This window comes from Beta vulgaris, chromosome 2 (assembly GCF_026745355.1).
Source record: "Beta vulgaris subsp. vulgaris cultivar EL10 chromosome 2, EL10.2, whole genome shotgun sequence".
Taxonomy (NCBI): domain Eukaryota; kingdom Viridiplantae; phylum Streptophyta; class Magnoliopsida; order Caryophyllales; family Amaranthaceae; genus Beta; species Beta vulgaris.
Window position 1 is genome coordinate 39,143,825 of NC_079203.1, and position 16,290 is coordinate 39,160,114.

Sequence of the window (16,290 nt, forward strand, 5' to 3'; positions counted from 1 at the left end):
CTATGAGGGAATGGATTTGCCTTGTTGGTTTTCCTAGGTGGTCTTGGTACTCTATTTGTTTGTGTAAGTGACAATGTAGGCTGGGAACTTGTGGGTTGTGTACTGTTCTGTGTAGTGGGTTGTGTAGTCTTCTGTGTAGTGGGTTGGGAACTTGTGGGTTGTGTAGTGGAGTGTGTTTCATAGTCATGTAGGGAGTTAGTGGGCTGTGTATCAAAGTCATTTAGGGAAGTTGTGGGCTGGGAGCTTGTGGGCTGGGAACTTGTGGGGTGGGAAATTGTGGGCTGGGAATCTTTGGGCTGTGTATCAAAATGAGGAATTAGGAGCACATCATTAAACCTTGGGCTTCTCCTATGGGGTGGGGAATTAGGAACTTCTTCCAACAGTTTTGGAAGCCTCTTGGTATTGGATTTTTTTTGTTCCATTTGAGGGGTGGGCTGTGGAATAAGGGGACCAGTTGGTTTGTTTAATGGTCTTCTAATTGGTATCTTAGGCCTAGGAGCAGTAAATGGCTTGAATGGTGGCTTACTGGGCTGGGGTGGGCCAACTACTTTAGTTGCTTTATCTGCATTACTGGGCTGGCCTTGTGATGTGTTCCCAGATTTCACACTTTGTGCTAATTTCCAAATGAAATTGGGCTGATCAGCAGCACCAATCCACACATCAATTTCATCACTTTCAACATCAGCAAACATATTCATCATTGTTTTGTCATCAACCAAAAAATGACTTTTCATCCTAGGTGAATAACTCAAAACAGGATATTCCGGAAGCTCAAACCCATTTTTAGCAAATTCATCACTTATATCATTCAACACATCAATCATCAAACACTTATCAATGTCATCTATTCTTAAAACTACAGAATTTCCCATATAATGCAAATTCAATATCTTTGCTTCCATTCTGCACAAAAATAATACCACAACAACCACAACAATTCAGGAAAAGTAAACAAAACATTGAAGAATTTACAGAAAACCTAATCAAACATGCAACATAAAAAACACTTCTTTTTCATGAAATCATATACCTTAGGTCCGCGATTGCACTTCAGTTTTGAAACTAAGTTGAAGAATTTGCGCCAAAAAAACCTTCACCTTCTTCACAATTCCAAATTAGCTAATGTTCAATTGCGCATTTTAGGGTTTAATTCTGAGGTTTTGGGTTTAATTCTGAGGTTTTGGGTTTCTCTTTCCACAGAATGCAAAGAAGAGGGGTAATTTTACTTCAAGACTTGAAGTTGAATGATCGTCAGAGGAAAGAGAGGGGTAATTTAGTTTTCCTTTTTTTAAAAACAAAAATTATAAAAAACAAACGGTAGGTAAGGCATTTAATGCCAAACCTAACATCCGTAATTAATAAGACCTCATTAATGGCAATTTGAATTAAAAAAATGAGAGTTTAAGGGTACAGTGTAGAATTCTATAAACATGGGGCATAATGTAAAAAATGGAAAAACATGAGGGCAAAATGTATACTTTTTTTTTAAAAAAACAAGCAGACTTTTTAAATGAGTAAACCCTAAAGTCCTAAACTAAAACACCAAAGTCCAAAAGATTCACGAAGCCACGCAGGGAGAGAGACTCCTCAGTCCTCACACAGTCACGCTACTTCGACTTCATTCGCCGCCGATTTCCTTCGACTTCGCCGCCGACGCGAGTCACGCTACAACGCCTCGCCACTCGCCAGGTATTTTCCCTCTAATTTTTTCAGTTTTTTCGATTTCTCTCTGATTCCTACAATCTTTTTCTTTGTTTTTTTCGAACTCTTTTTCTATGCAACTGTGATTCTGTGAATTTCACTCTTCAAACTGATTCGTTTGTCTGATTTATTTGTTAAATTTCAAATTGATTTGTTTGTCGAAAATTAGGGTTAAAAAAATTGAAATGTGTACTTTATGTGAAATGTGGTATTTGTTTGTTTCGTTTTTCAGTTTATATGTTTGAATTTCAGTCTTGATATTTCGTTTGAGTTGAATTTGTAGAAAAATTTGGCAAAATAAAGAATTTAGACCTGGACCCTCTAGACCCTCTAGACCCTAAGGGTCTGGGTCAGGGTCCAATTTTTTCAGACCCTTAGGGTCCGGGTCCGGGTCTGGGTCTGTAAAAAAATTTAGGGTCCGGGTCTAGGGTCCAGCCAGACCCGACCCTTGCCCATCCCTAGTTGTAGTTGTACCGGACTAAAGTTTACTATCTATTGTAAGTTAGAAGTGTTAAAGCTTGTAGTTCGAGCATTAAAAGTTTGAGAGAAATTTCGAATTTAATTTAATAGTATGCGAGCCCCAACAAAAATCTAGATTTTGGGGGTTCAGTGGGTTTTGGATACACCACTGCTTTTAATTCTCTGCTTTATTTGAATATGATATTTTTCTGCATTTATTTTGGGTTAGATTAGAGGCAGAAACATGACGAAGAAGGGTCAGGAAAAATCCATTGAAACAAATGCAGATTTCTTGGTATGTTCATACATGTTGATTTCTTATATTGAGATTTCAGGGAGTGCATATTCTTCTTAACGCAATTAAAATTTTGTCCTATTTTAGCCGTTAGAAGGCGGTCCGGCTCGTAAGCTACCTAAAGGAGATGTTTCACATGACAAAGCGACGGTGCTGTACGTTGGTAGGATTCCACATGGGTTCTACGAGGATGAAATGGAAGGTTTGCTGCTTGTACCCTTAATTTTTTGGAGATACTTTCGTTTATGAGATGGATTTTAATTGCTTGTACACTGTTTACTCTGTAAATTTGTTGTTTTGTTGAACTTTTATAGGTTTCTTTCAACAATTTGGGACCATTAAGAGGTTGAAGATTGCTCGAAACAGGAAGGTTCGACTTCTATTAACATTGTTTGGTTTGAATGTATAATGAGTGAAACGGAGCTGTTTTTGTTCATTTAGCAGTGGTGCATCTTTCTGTAGAATATCTATGTGCTAATATATTTTATTTTTTCTTCCGGTTTCAATTGATGGTTAGAAAGCTAAGATAAGAAAATTCATTGGACTTCATACAATATAGTCTTAAGTTACAGGATTTCAGAAGGAGTTAATATTGTTAAGTATTTCCTGACTGTTTGGTATTTTCACGAGTAAACAAAAGGTGAAGGAAAGAAAGTGAACATAAGGGCATGGATGGGAGGAAAAGGAAAGCCTTTTTATCTTTCTTTCTTCTGAGACACCAATACTAGAAAGCCTTTTACTTTTGTTTGATCATATCCCTTCTTGTTAGGGATATCACTTCATTCCATGCTTGACTACTAACTTTTGCAATGTACACGAGTTGTATGGTGACTTATTGATGAATTGGTGAGGGAGTGTTTTGTCTTATATGACTTTCATCTTTGATACACTTAGTAGTCGTTTGGTGTACATGGGAATTTAATTCCCATGGAAAGTTTCATTTCCTAGGAAGTTATTTCCCTTTGTAATTTCTAAGAAAGTGACTAATGTGTTTGGTTGACATCAAGGAATTTTTAATTTCCATGATTTGATGTGAGAATTTTGAATGACCAAGGGGGGTAGGTGAATAAATTCCCACGTTTTGTGGGAATTTTAAATTCTCATTTTCGGTCAACCAAGCAACTACCCAATTTAAAATATCATGGGAATTTCTATTGCCTACATAATTTACAGTATACCAAACAACCACTTAGAATCTCCCCCTTCTTTGCCATATGTTTTGTGCTTCTTTAGTAGTTTTTTTGTGTGGTATTCTCTGAAGACTTTTAAAAATAGAATAAATGTATTTAAATTGAACTCTAAAATGTAAATAATGAACTCTATAACCTTAAAAATGTATAAATTAATCCTAATAACCTAGAAATTTAAAATTCGGTGTTATCTTAAAGATTTTAGGTTATGTGTTCCTCCTAACGTGCTAATGGGCTGATGATGCATGGAAGATATTTATATCTTTGATAACTTGTCAGAGATCTTTGGATATACAAATGTCTTCAAGAATGTATTAGATTACTCCGACTTATATTTTGGCTTAGTTGGGGGGGGGGGGTGGTCTTCCACAAGTGAAATTGGAGGAATGGCTAGTAACTAGTTGTTGACTTGGGCGATACCCCAGATCATTTAACAATGTGAATTTGTAGTGTTAAATCAAATGTTTGAGAAAAAAGAGTGATAAGCATTGGATTGTGCTCGTGACATAATTTTTCGGTTACGCAATAAATTATAATACTCCCTCCGTTTTCAAAATATAAGGCACACACGATGTTCGAGGTCAAACTTTGACCGCTAATTACTCTGAATTTATGTTGATAGAAAGTTTTAAAAAATAATGTTATTATAGTATTTTTCAAGACGAATCTAACGGTATAATTTTTATAATTTTTATTTATCGTATTTGAGAGATATTTGTGGTCAAAGAAAATTTTTGTAAAGCATGAATGCTTTATATTTTGAAACAGAGGGAGTATGAATTATTGATCAATATAACCTACGGATTCAAGAGAGACATTCATTACAAAGACTATAATACAATCTTGTTTTTTTATATTTACTTTAGTATGTAAGAATATAACCGATGCAATTAAGTTGTTTAGGGTGTTGATTAGGGATGCTATAATTTTTTTTGATTTTTTTAATATAATAAGAGTGTTGAAAGGTAGGATACGCTATTTATAGTATCAGGTTAACGAGTATTATATAAATGAGTATTTAAAGAGAGAAATATTATCTTTTCTTAATATTCTTTTCTCACAAAGAGACTATTATGAGATTGTACATGATTTGGTTAGTTCATTTGTAAATGGGAGGTTATGAGTTTGAGTCTTAACACATACATCTTTATTGTTTAATATGTCTCATTTGTGTAGGAAAAGGGGGATTACATTTGGCAACATGACATGTTTTTGAGTTGGGTTATATATATATATATGTGTGTGTGTGTGTGTGTGTGTGTGTGTGTATACACATATGTATTTATATATATACTTCTGTGTATCATATATGTATATATATATATATATATATATACATATCTATATGTGAGGCGTCGAATGCAATTCTAATTGCTGTGGTCGGTCTACAAAATGCCCAAGAGACTAGCCTGAAAAACCCGCTGATATGCATGCATCTTTGGGCCCGATACTGTGGAGATTGTTCATTCACTTCATGTAGTGGCTAGTGAGTGAGCATAGTTTTCAATGAGTTGGACTTTATTGAAACCCGATATGTTTAGTGGGGAACAATGATACAAATTCTAGCATAAGGGAACTCCTTTAGGCTACTCGGTTGATCAATGCAAGCATAGGAGTATTGCGTGCGAAATTCTGATGTTGGCCAATCATTTGATTTTGACTATCTCTTTCCTCGTGAGAAGGTAAAGATGGTGAATCCCCTATTGGACTAGGTCTCATTCATCTTTAGTAGGTTGGCATGAGCTCATGTATATGAGGTGGAGTTGAGTTGTGCGGTTGGGAAGGCACCTTTGTTAACGCTAGTGGTGGCTTATATTAGGTTCTTAAGGTTACACAGTGATAATCCTACTACAGACCAAGTTCTATGTGCTATCCTGTCACAACAACTTGTCTGTTCTCTTCTTGCCCTTGATGGAGTTATGATTTTCAAAAGTGCTTCCTTATAAGCACCTGCCTTTGGTGACTTGTACTATCTAAAATTTCATGGAAACTTCATGTTACCCGAACTTTGTGTAAAAACATATGTATTAATTTATTAGCTAGGAAAATGTGTATTGTACTATATTTAGTCTCACTGGAATTCTTTCGTTTCATAGACTAGCCTTATTATTTTGTATCCATTTGTCTTTTTGAGGGTTGGGGTATTTCTAGATAAAAGTATAGATGCCATTAGACTTCAGGAGCAGGAACGAGTGGGGTTATTGGTCCTAATTCACTCCTTGTTTGACATTTCTTCTTTGTATTGATGTTTTACAGACTGGAAAAGCTAAGCATTACGGTTTTATTGAATTCGAGTATCCAGAGGTTATATCACTTCCAATGCTTAAAGTTAATATTTTCAACTGTCACCATTTTTCTAACCTCTTCTTTTACAGGTTGCAAAAATAGTTGCTGACTGTATGCATAATTACCTGTTGCTTGAGCACATGCTGCAAGTACAGTTGATTCCTGCAGAGCGTGTACATCCTAAATTGTAAGCCTTTCTTGACTATCATATTGGCAATTAATGTAAGTTTGGTGAGGTGTATTATGACTTAACTTATAATCTGCTTGTGATACTTGGAACTTTGTGGCAGTTTCAAGTATATGTTTTTAAAGAAAATCTACATAACCTAGAGTTTTGTTATGTTCATGGTCCCCCCCTCCCCCATGCCTTTCCTAAAGAAACCCTAAAGAAAGAAGAACTCAATCTGATGTTCTGTTTATTTCTTTTAATTGGGTCAAGTCCAAGTCTATATGCATAACACATGTCAAGTGAAATGCAATTTTCAGCTGTTTGTGGTATCTGTTTGCACGGGCCTTCCTTATATTTGACCTTGTTTGAATCTACGTAAGCAAAATTAGTTTATTTATTTCTTCTATCCGTTTCCTATTCTTTTACTTTATAAGAACTTATTTCTACCAAAAAGTAAGAATGGCCTATTTGGCTTAATCACAGGGAAGGGAGAGAATATGAGAAGGGACGCTGAAGGAAATGTTTTGGAGGTAGAGGAACCAAATCTTGTCGTTTTGTATAGTTTGGATGACGAAAAGATGATTATTGATCCCCTCCCGCAATCACCACCCACTTTCTCTTCCCTTCACCCATGAGACCAGCAATCACCCTCCCACGATAAATCTTCCTGCTCCAGCATCACCATTTGTCACTACCTTGTTTAGCAGAAAATGCCTACCTTCAAAATATTCTCCTGCATTGTCACTGCTTCAAGACCATCTTTCTGTTTGGCACTTGTCATTGTTTATTCAACCAAGAACACCCTGTGGGGATACAACGGACTCGTAGATGGTCAAATTCACACTGTCTTTTTGCTTTAGAACCTAGATGGTTAAATTTGCTTAATCAGCTATACCAGTCTACCCTTGCTTGTTTTTTCGATTGCCTTTATCTTGTATCTGTATCACGCTGATTTGTGTTCATATATTTTTGGATGGGTGTTAATTTGGTTGACCCTATGTCAGGATTCACTATAGAGGCAGTGGGGTAAATATTGTTTGTAACTATGTTATACATGGACATGTTTGATTTTTGATACCACATAGTAGATAGTGGTGACACTTATATGTTGATAGCAACTATTGTATGTGTGGGCATGCTCTACTGCTGCGAAATTGTAGATTAATTTTACTCTTACAAGTTACAAGTTACAATTTGTAGTTTTATTTCATGTTTGTTGTCTATTGTTTAATGCAATTATTCTCACAATTGTGTGAAGGTCCTTTACGCATTACATTTTGTTTTTAGAGGAGTACATCTGTAACCTTCTCAATATTTTGGTCTTACAAATTTTCAATTGCTGTCACCTGTATTAGGTTGATCTTAGCTCTCTCACTTTTGTTTCTTATGTTTCTTTGAGGTTCTTGATTCTAATCCTTATTTTGCAAATATAGATGGAAAGGTGTAAATCGTAGGCAGAAAGTGCCGGTTGACTTTGTTCAAATAGAGAGGCTGAAGCATAATAAGGTACACGTAGAAAGAGAGTGTCCTAGATTATTTAATCCATAGTATGTGAATATCTATTAATATAAGGTGATACAGGATAGATCACTGGAGGAGCAAAGGAAAATGCTGAAATCAATTCTGAAGCGGGACAAAAAACGAAGAAGTAAAATTCAAGCTGCTGGAATTGATTATGAATGTCCTGAAATTGTAAGATCTTCTAACTCAAATTACATTGTGCAGCACATGATTGGGTGGTTGGTGTATCTCTGTATGGTGCATGAAATCCTCTGTGGAAAGAAATATTTTGTGTGGCGTTTCTAGATTGGGTTAGTGGACTGAAAAGCAGATACTTAAGGTTGGTGGGTTGCGTGGGTTTATTTTTTTTTTTTTTTGGGGGGGGGGGGTTGATACGAGCAGGTCAAAAGCTGGCAATGGAGTTCTCCCTTGGGTCTGAGGCATGATTTTTCAGCAACTCCACCAGTGCTTGGCCTAGTCTAAAGACGCCTCTCTATTGAGGGACATCCCTCTTAATCCTTCCCTTCTCAAAAAATTGACTTATTCAAGCTTTTCTTGTCATATCGTTTTGTGAGTCCAATAATTTTGTTTAGAAATTAACAAGTTTTGAAACTCTTGAAAGTTCTATGCATCTGACTAATGGAGTGAGACATCCTTTGGTTGTAATTATGATATTAATGAGGTCATATCATTTTTTTTCAAGAGTCAAGCACTAAAAATACTTTCATTGTTTCTAAGAAGTTTGGTGTCTTCCATATCATATGCCATCAGTCTTCTATTCATCTCTCTTTCCTCACTCTTCCAAGCCCTTCACTATTACTAACCTTATATCATCTGATGTTTCCTTCTTTTCTTGTCTCATCTTGCGGTTTTTGTGTGACCTAGTGTATGATGCTCTTGCCACACTGATTATGGACTGGATTATATGCTAGTAACTTAACCTGGGTTATGTAAGAACATGCCTTAGAAACTTTACATGCATCCATAGAGTAAGTGTTTGTTATCTTTACATATTGAAAAGGGATAGCAAGTGTAATATCATGGAAGTGATTGTACAATGATTTTTAAGGATATAATGTATCAGAGTAATGGAAGACAAGTGCCTCTAACCAAAGAGGTCCCATTGGAATGACTGCCATGCTAGCCTTGTTTGATGGTACTTCACCACTAGCTGCTAAGGCTGTTGTTTTATGAATCACGTAGTATACGTTAGGTGGATGTAAGGTTGAGATTGGGAAAGTATAGGAGGGAGTAGGATGGCGATAAGGGAGCGTAAAAAGCTCCATATTTGCACTTCTAGGTCTTGTGCTTAATGGACTTCTTTTTGTGGGTGAGTAATGACGACAACGAACTAAAGCCTTGTATGATTCACGGTCTATTAGCAGTAAAGGCTTTTCATGTCAAACCCTTGCTTTTGAACAAATGATACCACAATGACCGCACCTGCAACACCACCCTAGGCCTCTTATATGCTGACATTTGCAAGGCGTCATTTTAAGGTTAACAAGGGAAACCCCATGAAATTATGCCAGCTTGGAACTAAGGTGGCGCTGGATTGTTGAGTTAGTGGAATTTAAACTCTCCCGTTCCGTCACAGAACAACCGTTCTATTACGGATTTTGGATTTGTCGTTTGCGGAATCTCGTTACGGAACACCATAATAAATATCACATACTTTTCACTGTGCACTCCGTTCCATAACGCAAACTCGCCGTGTCACAACGTTTTTATCCCCGTTACATTGGTTCTTTTCAAAGATTGGCCAAAAAAAATTTATGAATTAATTATATAGGTGATGAAATATTATATTATGTTGTAATAATGCTCTAAAGTGAAACTATCCTAATAAAGATTAGAACATATTATTGTGAAATTTTTGAAAAATTTCACGCTGCATAGAGTGTGATCCGTTCCAATCATCCGTTACAAGCCGTTTCCGCGATCTCGAGCGCCATCCGCGAATTTTTTCCTTTATGCGATAAAAGAGTAAAAAGGGATGATGGTAGAGAGAGAGAGAGAAGGCATTCAATTGCGATGCTTTATGGGTAGTGGGAGTGACTAAGTCACTCAAAAGCTTATAAAACTGTAATTAAGTTTTGTTAGGTGGAAGTCCATCAAATATCTCTCTTCATCCTATTATTGCTATTCTTAACAACAATCATCCAAATTCTTCTTTTTCATCTATTCTCTGGGCTTTCAATCCATACATGTTTCATTGCAGATACTAAGAAACCCATACTGAGTACCACATGTTTGGTTGCTAATATCAAACACCTTCCCTCTTTTTTCCTCTCCTCACTACCTATTTTCTCAGAGTCTCCTTATCTAAAACTGCTGCCCGTCTCCTTCCTCGGTTCCACCACTTATTCCAATGCAACTTTTGGGCTGAGCGCCCATGTCACAGAACCTTTCTCTAGCCAAAAATCCCATTTTTTCTCGAATCGGAGCGGATCCAATTCATTGGCAAATGAGAAATCTACCGTTTTAACACTCAGAAAAACCCTAAGAATCGAAATTTTCCAAATGTTAAAATCGATTAATAAATCGTCTCCTCTCAATCTGGACTCGACGTGTTGTCCGGACTTGATGCATCCCCTACCTCTGAAAGCTGAAGGAAGGTATTAATGCAGGCTTTCTCTCTGATATAAAATCCACCATTTCTTGTGCTGCCTGCTGCTTCAAGCTCGGAAAGCCCTCTCGCTTCCGGTGCAAATCCTGTGTCACTTTTTCAGGTCGTCCTTCTTAAGACCTCTCTCTCCTGGTGCGAATCCTGTGTCACTTTTTTAATGCTGCTGGTTGTGTCACCTTTACGATGTGCGTGGGAACTTTGACCTTTGGTGGTTGATTATGTATGTCAGATGTGGATTTTTAATGGTTAAAAAACAACCCCTAACAACCTCAAATCATCCATTATTTGGGTGGTTGTAGTTTGTGGTCACACGGATCTTTTAACTATGTCTGCAGTTTGGTAGTGGTGATAGTGGCGATTATTATTGTCATGATTCATGATGGCAATGGGGAGGATGTATGGGCTATGCTACACAGACAGCTTGGGGTTTTTGGGAGGTGAGTGGTAGTGCTGACAGATAGAAAAGGCCAGTGGGTGTTGACACGGGCAGTGGCGATGGGAATAGGTCAGATAGCTTGAAGTTAGCATTAGGTGTTGGGGGTTGCAACTCTTGTAAGGTTTGGGTTTAAGAAGGTGTGTTTTTCCTCCCCAAAAAAAGTTTCAATAAAAATCTGAATTTAGGGATGGGGGTTCAGGGAGAAAATTTCAGGATCTTCTTAGAGTATGTGAACCCTATATGGTGGGGATTTGGAGTGATCCCGACTAGTTTCAATTTATTTTGGGTTTTTTGAACCAATATACCAAGGATTTGTTATTTTCACATGTAAAGTAAGCTAAAGGAAGATTTTTTTTTTGAAAAAGGATAAAGAGTTCAGATGAGGGCTACCCAAATTCAATTCATAACTATTGTTGTTTATCAAGATAATGGCCAATTAGTTCGATAAGCTACATTTACACAAGTTTAGACAAGGAATAGTAAGTGCAGACGTTGAAAACAATGGAGCCTAAATCACAAGTTTTTCTTATCTCAAACTCATTCCCGATGCCTAAAATTGGTTGAACCAACCGCGGAGTTGAAAAGGATGCTAGAATCTGTAGTTCATTCCTGATGCCTAAAATTAGTTGAACCAGCCAGCAGTTTCGGGGATGCTAGAACCTGTGTGTCGCTAATGACCCTTCTCATCTAAGCCCTCAGTGCTGGATCCAGACCAATTTTCTTATTCAGGTTAAAAGCAACTTCCCTTGAGAGGATCAATTTAAGATCCTTGGACTTGTCAGTTTACCCCGCTGTACCCGTGTCAACATTATGCAACCAGGGTGGCAGGGATGGACAGAAATATGGGTCAGACCTGCCGAATCAAAAGGGATGTGGCAGTTGGTGATAAGTTTAATACAAACACGATTCATAGCACTGGTGAAAATATCATTTTTTGTAAATTTAGGTTAAGGGTAATCTGCAATTGAAGGTGTGATAACAGTTGATCATGATTTGAAGTTGAAACCTTGGGGATTTTCTCCGTTTTCAGTGTGTGCCTTTTACGAGAACCAGTATTGCTCCCGGCACCTTTTCTGGCGACCAATGCTGGAGCCTGGATGTTACTCTTTGGCTATTGAGATTTACATGTTTTCTATCTTGTATGATTTTTCTTTAACAGGCTGTTTTTTCTTTCTTCTCTTTTCTATCTGTGAATCTTTTACTCTCCACCAAATGCCTTAATTGGGTGCTAAAATCACTTGGTCATGCAATTTACCCTACCTTTTTAATTGATGTGGCTCCTTTTTGCATTTCCCTGTGCAAACTTTTTTCTTGTCTGTGATGACATAAAGATTCTACTTACTACTATTTTCTATGCTAAATTTCCTTTTTCTTTATACCTTGATCCTAATGTATGACTATATTTCTTTACAACTCTTACTCATATAAGCAGATTGACAGATTTTTATATCAAAAGAATTACCAAGTTACTGAGTCCTTACGAAATTTGGAGACTTTATTTACGGGTCATGTGTCTTTAACTTTAGAACTTCCCAGGTCCAATTATTAGATTCAGTCGAAAACCCTGTACGATCATTAGGTGTTGACTATGGAAACAGCATCCAGTGGATTATGACTTCATGAGTGTATCTTTCGTTGATTGGTTATGTAATAAGTTATGGACTGCATTGAGCAAGATATATTCTGAATTCAAGTTAATCTTTTGCGTAAGCAGATTTTCATTATTCTCATCATTCATTTCCTATCTTTTAGGAGGGTGCTAACCAGCCTGTGCCAAAGAAGATCAGGTTTGATGATAGCTAGTCATTTCAAATCATACAGGTAAGGTTTCTTCAAAAATAAACAGGGTTTCAACTGGTTTTTGCTTTGATATGTGCTTATTGTATAACCTTTTAATGTTCACGCACAGTTTTATCTTGTAAGCGGGTAAATGGGTGGCAGAGAAATGAATATCGATGAAGTTAGCGTCAAAGATTGGAAGCATTCTGGTGTTACTAAGGATGAGAAACATTTTGAAACAGTAAAAACATGTATTAGCAGCTTATTCTAGCCAATATTCGCACACCTGTAGTAATGACAAGTGGGGTTTATCGATAGTTTCTGTTGTAGGCTTAATTTATGCTACCATAGCTTATGTATTTTTGTTTCTTTTCTATGCAAATTTATGAGTTTTGTTTCATGCTTTTCGCATAAAAATGCTGGTTTAGAAATCTGCGTTAATCGGTCATCTTGCTATTGATGTATGAAAGTTATTTTCAATTATTATAAATTTTGGGTTCCTTGAGTAGGCTCAAAAAAGTTGTTGAATAGTCAACTTATGAGGTGCAAATTCTTAAACGAGACAATCTTTTGCTCTGTGATGGATTGTATCGCCTTATGTTCAGTAAAAATCATACCATCATATGTTGGTACAATCGTGCCACATTTTTTTTCAAGTTGGTTAGATGGACCCTATTGAACTAGTATCTTGCATAGTTATAATTAGCTATTCTTGTAGGTCAGACTTTTTGGAGAGAGAGGAGATGGTAAGGGAAACTTTACCCCAAAGAGTCCTTATGACCTTGAAGTCATTAGACCAAATTCTTTGTCACTAGGACAAGCTTTGCTTGGTATCACATGATAATTACTAAATTACAAGGACATTCTAACTTGATAATTTACGAAATACATGTATTCCTGGGCTTGAGTTATTATTTTGTTTTTACGAAATACATACATGGACTTGAGTTAGTATTTTGTTTTTATGAAATACATGTATACCTGGACTTGAGTTAGTATTTCGTTTTTACAAAATACATGTATACCTGGATAGATGGTTAAATGGAGAACATAACATGCAAGATGAGTTCTGTAGGTGCTTTCTCTCTCTCTTCATGGGGCCGGACTGGGTTGTTGAATATTTGCCATAGTAGAGAGCCAAACAAATGAAAGGATTCACGGTTTTATGCCTTGTAAATATATGTGAAAACATGACTTCCTTGTAATGAAACTTTCATGGGAGACTCCTGAAGACAATTTTATGATTTCGAACTTGCATAATTAGGGAAGTTCTAAGCTTAGAACGGGTTATTCTCTTGTCTCTTAACCATCGCATCAAAAATGACCCTACAGGGAGTGGCGCTGTCAATTTCTCAAAAAGGTAATTGCATTTTGTGAGGTTTTCCTTCCACCCTTTTGATACGTATTTGATTGTCACCTTTTGCAAGAAGGATTTTCAATTTCTCTACTTGTAAGGGAATCTTTACCTTAAAAAAAAAATTCAAACTTGTTTTGTATACACTATACTATACTGGGATTGCTATTATAGCCAATCTACTTAACAAGGTATCCAAGTAGGTCTTAATCTTATATGCATTTTTTTTGGGTGAAACTCTTGTATGCATCTTGAATAGAGCTGCTAAAATCTGACACGACCCGTTTACACGACACGAACCCGACCCGTTTTTAGCGGGTTTGGGTCAAGGTTTCCGACCCGTTTAATTAAATGACACGACACGACACGACACGCTAATTAAACGGGTTGGGTTCGGGTTTGAGTCTCCAACCCGCCAAACCCGTATAACCCGTTTTAATTAAAAAGCCAGGTTTTCATAAATAAGCTGCCCAGGTCCATTTATCTTATGTTTTGGCCTTTTGGGCCCAATATGTAAGTAAATGTAAGAGATAAAAGTCCAACAGAAGGAAACCCTAGCAGCTTTGAGGAGAGAGAAAAAATAACCTTCACTTCTTCTTCTTCACTTTCTGGATTCAATCTCCCAATATCTTTTCTGGTTTCACGTCATTTTCTGGTTTCCATTTCAATTTTTTCACTTCTTCTTCTTCACTTTTTGGATTCAATCTCCCAATATCTTCAATTGTACAAGGTAAATTGCTATTTTTTTAAATTCTTTTAGTTGTTTTTGCACTTTAATTTACATGTTTCATGTTCATTCTTTTTGCAGTATAATGTTCGAATTTCTATTTTTTTTTGCATGTTTTTAAATTGATACCTTATTGTAGATTAAGCCTGCGTTTAATTGTTGAATTGATGTGTAAATATTGTGATTCGTTTTCTGCCTTTTTGTTATGTCATTTTCTCCCAATATCTTAGCCATTCCCATCTCTACGGTGGCTTCCGAATCGGCATTTAGTATCGGAGGGAGGGTGTTAGATGCTTATAGGAGTTCTTTAAATCCAAGCACGGCCGAAGCTTTGATTTGCGTAAGGGATTGGGTATTTCACAAAGGTATATATAAATTATTATAAGTTGAAAATTAGAAATTTTATTTACTCATTATCCATTAATTTCTAATATTATTATTTATGTTAACTTGGCTAGATGCAAATGAAGATGAGATTAGTGTATTGTGTAATCAAGTGGCGGGAATGAGCGTTGATATAGACGATGATGATGATCATGCGAGCTCGAAGAATGTATCGGAAGCTACTTAGATTGACTTGCATTTAGGCTTTTTATAAAATGTGTGGAATTTGTAATTTGGTTTGGAATTCATGTATGTTTCAATGTTTGTTTTAGACTTTGTGTTTGTATTTGTAATTTGTTTTAGACTTTGAATTGGTATTTGCTTTACATTTTATGTGGCTTCCAATTTCCCCAATTTCAATTAAGTCAAATTAATCAGTTATGTTGCATGCCAAAAATGGCAGAATATTAGAGCAAAAAACAGGTTACAAATAGGGCAGAAAATCAGATTTTATTGACAGAAAAAAGCCAAAAACAGGTTAAACGGGTTATCAGGTCGGGTTCGAGTTATGCGGGTCGGGTTCAGGTTTCAGCTTCTGACCCGTATAATTAAACGGGTCGGGTTCAGGTTGGGGATTCTCAACCCGTTTAATTTTTGACACGACACGAAATGAACACGACACGACACGTTTAGCACCTCTAATCTTGAATGACCATATAATGGCCCTGTTTGGCAAATAGAGTTTAGAGTTTAACTGTTAGAGTTTAGAGTTTGTTGTTAGAGTTTTTAACTTTTTGTTCAGCAGATTTGACTGCTGATTTGACAACCTTTTTTTATGAATGTGTTTGGTAACAATTAGCTGATTGATAACAACTTATTGCCCTTTGTTTGAGTAAAATGACATTTTTAGACATTTTAATACAATGTGTAGTCGTATTATTATAGGTAAAAAAGTCATTGAACATATGTGTACCTAATCCTCTAAAACTCTCTCTAAAACTCTATTTTACCAAACATCCCTTTTACAGTTTTTGACTAGTCAAAACTCTAAAAGTGGTCCAAAATTCCCTTTTTACTCCAAAAGTCTAATTGCCAAACACTCCCAATGATGATTTTAGTACTTGTTGTCTTGTTGAAGATATGTGAAATCACTTACAGGATAAGGAGAGAAGGTCCTTATGATGTGAGAATACTGAATCAATCAATCTTGGAGATTGGATTCATGTAGTGTACAATTTTACATTTATGCTTCAAGAATTACATCTTGTTCACTGTTTGTAGGTTAATAAAATTGTCAAACACTCAATTAAGCAGAACTCATATGACCTGCAAAGCAACAACAAATACAATAGATATAAAAAGTGGAGTTAGATAAAGAAAAATATGAAATAAAAATGCGCATAAAGGTAATAAGAGAAACAAGTTGAGATGAGAATTATAA

General features: G+C 36.3%; 1 protein-coding gene across 2 annotated transcripts; it reads left to right on the top strand.

The window, feature by feature from the left end:
* Window positions 1-1,511: 1,511 nt before the first annotated feature.
* LOC104886696 (hypothetical protein) lies at window positions 1,512-12,844 on the top strand. Of its 2 annotated transcripts, none has more exons than XM_048639042.2 (10): window positions 1,512-1,689; window positions 2,395-2,455; window positions 2,543-2,657; window positions 2,770-2,825; window positions 5,902-5,949; window positions 6,021-6,118; window positions 7,534-7,606; window positions 7,682-7,792; window positions 12,418-12,486; window positions 12,575-12,844. In XM_048639042.2, the coding sequence occupies exons 2-9, from the start codon at window positions 2,405-2,407 to the stop codon at window positions 12,466-12,468; spliced, it is 603 nt and encodes a 200-aa protein (XP_048494999.1). In that variant the 5' UTR covers window positions 1,512-1,689; window positions 2,395-2,404; the 3' UTR covers window positions 12,469-12,486; window positions 12,575-12,844. The 2 variants fall into 2 exon arrangements, with proteins under 2 accessions (XP_048494999.1, XP_048494998.1); XM_048639041.2 differs by having other exon boundaries at window positions 1,513-1,689; window positions 2,390-2,455.
* Window positions 12,845-16,290: the final 3,446 nt, after the last annotated feature.